Source organism: Lathyrus oleraceus, unplaced genomic scaffold, assembly GCF_024323335.1.
Source record: "Lathyrus oleraceus cultivar Zhongwan6 unplaced genomic scaffold, CAAS_Psat_ZW6_1.0 chrUn0540, whole genome shotgun sequence".
In the NCBI taxonomy this organism is placed as follows: Eukaryota; Viridiplantae; Streptophyta; class Magnoliopsida; order Fabales; family Fabaceae; genus Lathyrus; species Lathyrus oleraceus.
In genome coordinates, this window is record NW_026112931.1 from 33,393 (window position 1) to 38,874 (window position 5,482).

At 27.1% G+C, this 5,482-nt stretch overlaps 1 protein-coding gene across 1 annotated transcript; it reads left to right on the forward strand.

The window, feature by feature from the left end:
• Positions 1-3,216: 3,216 nt before the first annotated feature.
• Positions 3,217-4,143, forward strand: LOC127114516 (transcription factor GTE12-like). The gene has a single exon (XM_051046604.1). It carries the CDS (start codon positions 3,217-3,219, stop codon positions 4,141-4,143), a length of 927 nt encoding a protein of 308 aa, XP_050902561.1.
• Positions 4,144-5,482: the final 1,339 nt, after the last annotated feature.

Below are 5,482 nucleotides of genomic sequence, written 5' to 3' on the forward strand. Positions count from 1 at the left end.
ACAAGTAATTTATTAAAATATTTGAATAGATTTTTTTTAAAACAAAATGTTATTTTTCATAATATATTATTCTATTTATATATTATTTTTAATAGTTTTTTATTTTAAAAATAAAATTATTTTGTAACGTGATATTCACTTCACAATTTTACCACATGAAAATCACGTCGCAACTCATTGTAACATTTTCTGCCTTCACTGCTACTATTGAATTACAACATATATAGTGAGAACATTTGTCCAGAATATTGTGTCATAAATATCACGTGCCACACTATTTCGACGTGATTTTCACGTGACAAAATTGCGACGTGATTTTCATGACGCAACAGAGTTGTCACACGAGTTTCTGCCGCGTGAAAATTCATGTTGCTAAAAATGTGTTATGAAGTGATTTTTCACGTTGTAACGTGAATATCACGTGATTTTAGACGGTTTTGATAACAAAGTAATATAAATAAAAAATTATTATTATTTTATAATAAATGATTTGATGAATATTTTTAACTATTCATTCATATTAAGCTTTTTTTTAACGTGGTTTAGGTAAATAATAAACAATTCTTGCATCGGAAAGTTTTGACGGGTTAATGAAGTTATATATTGAAGCTTTGCCCAATATGTAGGTATATAAAAGTCATATATAGAAAGAATTTTTTAATGCATTCTAAGGAATATTTTTGCATTTTAAAAAAAAATTAAAATTATCCTAGCTAACATGTTTAGGTTTATAAGAATATTTTCCCTACCCTTATATGTTAATTCAATTTGATCTTATAATCATTCAAATTTATTCAATCACTCGATCTATAATTATTTATAAAGAGGATACATGATTTTGATATCTATTTTCTATTCTATAATTATCCTTCATTAAGATTCTTATTTCACAATTAATATATAAAGTCCACTTTACCACAGAATAACCATATGAAAGTTATACGAAAGATATGACCAAAGTAAAAACGGTTCAAATGTGGTTTGTCCTGCATTTGAATAACCCTATCACACATAACTTCCATGCAATGATAGTGTTTGTAAACCCATGATCACAAACACTATCATTTTACTTTCTTTTCTATTCACATTAATGCATTTTCACATCAATGATCATTGAAGTAATTAATTTATGATAAATATTAATAAACTTTTCTATTTAATTTGGTTTAATTTTGTTTTTAATTTGACATGTTCTAATTTTTTGTGTGTAAACATTTGAATTTTATTTTAGATTGCCTTTGTTGTTTATATACTTTTGCGGCTTTAAAGAAGTTATGAAGAAATTAAATGATGAACAAAACTTTTATTAGAAGATAACGGAATTAACTACATTTTAACGTAGAAAATAAAAGAGAAATATAAGGGAAATTATTCAATACGATGTAAGATAAAACCTTTTCATACAAAAATATAATATATTAAAATATTGTTTTTTTTGTTAATCAAACGTTTACTAATTATAGTCTGAATTTTTTTTACAAAAAAAAAATGTAAAATCACTCCATTTTTATGAGTTTTTACCAATTTCATTTCTATTATTTTTTCCTACTACAAATGAATAAAATGTATCAATTTATGTATTCTTCAATTAATGATTCACCAAGCATTATGAATGGAAAGATATTTATCTCTTAAATTTAGTAAGATTTAAGTAAAAAAATTGATGTACTCTTTTTTGACATTATTTTACATTGATAAATTGTGCATATTTAATTCTATTCATAGTTTATTTGTATTTCTTTTAGAAATGATACAATAATTAAACATGTAAAAATATCTATTATTTTTTATTTTAGATTGTTTATCACAAATTTTATTTCATATATAATTTAAATTAAATTAATATTAAATAATATATATATATATATATATATATATATATATATATATATATATATATATATATATATATATTTATTTATTTATTTATATGTGTATATATTAAAGAAAGTGGATTAACAACATGGATAAACATAAAATTTTCATTTTATCAAAAGTGAAATCAAAATCAAAATTAAAAACATTATAGAATCAAAAGCCACTTCGGATTGAAAACACCGGAAAGGTGTGATTGGGAGGTCGGGTAGAGCTACATAAGTCAAACAGATTCCTTCAATTTAGGGTTTGAAGTAAATATATTTGACTAAATTTACCAACATTTATTTTGGTTTTTACTTTTATTAAAATAAGAAGAAAAAAGAATTTGTTTATAAAATAACGTAAAAAATATAAAAACTACTTTTTAATTTTCATCTTATTGCTTAGTTGAGTGGAGGGAAATAACTTTTCTAGTGTTTTACAAAAGAAAAGAGAAAAACACACACACATAAAAAAGGAAAAGTTAAAATACTAAAACACCAAAATAAGATAAATAAAGAATTGGAGATGAATTTTCCTATAAAGAAGAAAACGAAAATAAAATAGAAGATGAGACATATACCCATGAAATCCTATATGCACAATCAACATGTGTTTCAACGAATTATATCCATGTAACCTATAAGTTATTTTTAGTATATGATATAATAAATTTCTATAGATATATGTCACATATACACACACAAGATTAATCAACTATCAGTAAAATGTCGGTTGTATATGACACATTTTTTTAGTGATTTATTGTGAAGAATTCTTAATATACAAAATCTTAAATTTATATAATCATGGATTAAATATCAACACTTTAAACATAAAACAAAATTAAGTTATTTAAATATTTATTAAATCCATTTAATATATTTATTAAATATTTGAAATTTTAAATAAATAATTTAAAACAAAACAGAAAATTAAAATTAATATCCTTTGTTGTAAAAAGATTGAACAGTAATTAAAGAATACTTTTCCAAATGATGTTAAGGCTTGTTTGTTATAAAAAAGATTTAAAAAAAAGATTTTAAAAGATTTCAGTTTTTTTAAATATTTTTTTAAAGTATGAAATTGAAAGTTTGTTACAATTAATATCTTTTGCGATAAATGAGAAGTTTGTTTCAATTTTTTATTATAACATTTTAAGAGATAGTTTTAAATAAAATAAAACTTTAACTGAGAAGTTTGTTAAAACAACATCCAGTAAAAGATATATCCCTAGATATTAGAAGAGACCTATCTACTCCTCCAAGTAGTTGGCATTAAATATCGTAACAATCGAATCATATACATTTACACACAACTGCTTCCAACACAAACCCTTCTTCATCCTTAACAACATCCATGTCCGACAACATCAAACCTTCTTCCTTAGAACCATCCATGTCACATAACACCAAACCTTCTTCCTCAACAGCACCCAACACTAACCCTTCGAACACACAACCTCGTAAAAAACTTATCATCAAGCTCAGTTATCCTCCTGGTTCAAGAAAACGCGATTCAGATTCTTGTGCCACAGATGAAAACAAGAGAAGGAAGATTCAAGATTCTGTAAAACCAACCGTATCCTGTTATTGGGTTGATTCAAATTATCAAACCAAATCAACAGTTTTGTCTCAACCAAAGAATAATGGCAATGTTGTTGAAAACAAGAAGATCATCAAGAACCAAGTTTCCAACACGACACCTTTGTCTCAACCAAAGGATAATGACAATGTTGTTGAAGACAAGAAGATGATCAAGAACCAAGTTTCCAAAACAACACCTTTATCTCAACCAAAGGATAATGACAATGTTGTTGAAGACAAGAAGATGATCATGAACCAAGTTTCCAAAACAACACCTTTGTCTCAACCAAAGGATAACATGAAGGATTCAACAACGAGAGGTAAAGAATGTGGGTTGAAGAAAGCGATGGAGTGTGTTAAGAGGAGGCAATGTTGGTTGATATTGAAGAGGATGTTGGTAGACAGAGATGGTTGGGATTTGAAAGATCCTCCAAAAATAGCAAAGTCTAATAAGTGTAAGATAAAGGCAATAGGTTTGAAGGAAATAGAGAGAAAAATGAGATTGTATGCAACAGAGGATGAGTTTGCTAGCGACATGAGACTTGTGTTCTCTAATGCAATGGTAATGTATCCTCCAAGGAATCATATTTACCAAATTGCAAAAAAGTTTAGTGACACTTTTGAACACAAATGGAAGTCATTGAAGAATACGTGGGAACTTGAGGATACAAAAAGAAGCAACACTCAAAAGAGATACTAAAGAGTGCAACATGTTGTGTTCTTATAGAAACTGTTCTCAAGTTATAAACTGTTAGCAGCAATGTGGTTTAAAATCTGTCAAGTTATTGTCAATGAATGTGTAGTATATATGGTCAATCATTCTTTATTCTTGTGTTTGTAAATTCTGCATAACGAATAATAAAATATGTGTAGTTTCTGAATCTTTTAAAATTTGATTATTCTGTATCTGTCATGAATGTTAGTTGTTACTATTTTGTTAGTGGATTTGAATGAAGGATGCTTAATTAAATGATAGATTATGACATTACATCTTTTGGTAAATGTTTCATCTCGATGCGATAGCAACTCTAAGCTGCAGCATTCTGTGCTTGTTGTTGAACAATATGTATAATTTTTTAACCATTTACTCAAGTTATAAGTCTTGGTTTACCCCATGTGATACTTTTTCAGCAACAAAAACTGTTATATTTCAGCCCCAATTGATCATGGATCAGACTTTTTTTATAGATCACCACTTACTCAAACCATTTAAAAAGGATCAACACACACAATATTTTCAACAATGGAACAAAAAAGATATTTCTTTCGTAAACCATTTAAAATTTCCAGCATGAGCATATTTTAGTGCATGGTTGGTTATTTTACGACCATCATGACATGATGCACTTATGATGATACGTTAAAATTGAAAATCTGCAAGTATATCACTTTATTAGTTATGTCTAGTAATATTACTCAACCTCAATAACTCCGGCATAACTCCCTAGCAAAATAATAAATAATTACATTTTTGTTTAAAAGTTAAAAAATTACAATATTAAAATTACAAAAAAGTTGTTTTAACATCCATTTGGTGTACTATTAAGTTATAAATAACAACAATTGAAATCAGTACCCTAATGGATGCAATTCTAGTGATTGGAGAAAAATTATCAAGGACATCTATATTTTCTCTTTGCCTAAAACCTTTGGCTACAAGGAGAACCTTGTAATTATCAATGATTTTATCAGGTTTTAGTTTATTTTTCAAAACCCATTTACAGCCGATTGATTTGCATCCAAGATACAAGTCTACTAAGTGTCAAGTCCTGCTAGATTCTAGAGAATCCATCTCATCGTTAATAGCTTCTTGAAACAAATATGCATCCAAAGATGGCGTAGCACTCAAAAGAGTTGCATTGTAGTGAAGATCAGTGGGATGACTCATATGTTGACTGAGTTGTTGACATGAATATGAGATGTCAGGCTTGATGTTAAGTAAGTAAATAAGCTGTCTAACAAGCCTTTGGTACTTAGTAGGAACTTGCATAGGATGCCATCAGTTGTCTTTAATTTGGTGTCTCGAGCCATGGGATTTA

What these genes read in the sequence shown, in the direction of transcription:
- LOC127114516 (XM_051046604.1), top strand. Translation starts at nt 3,217, where the DNA reads ATGTCCGACAACATCAAACCTTCTTCCTTAGAACCATCCATGTCACAT.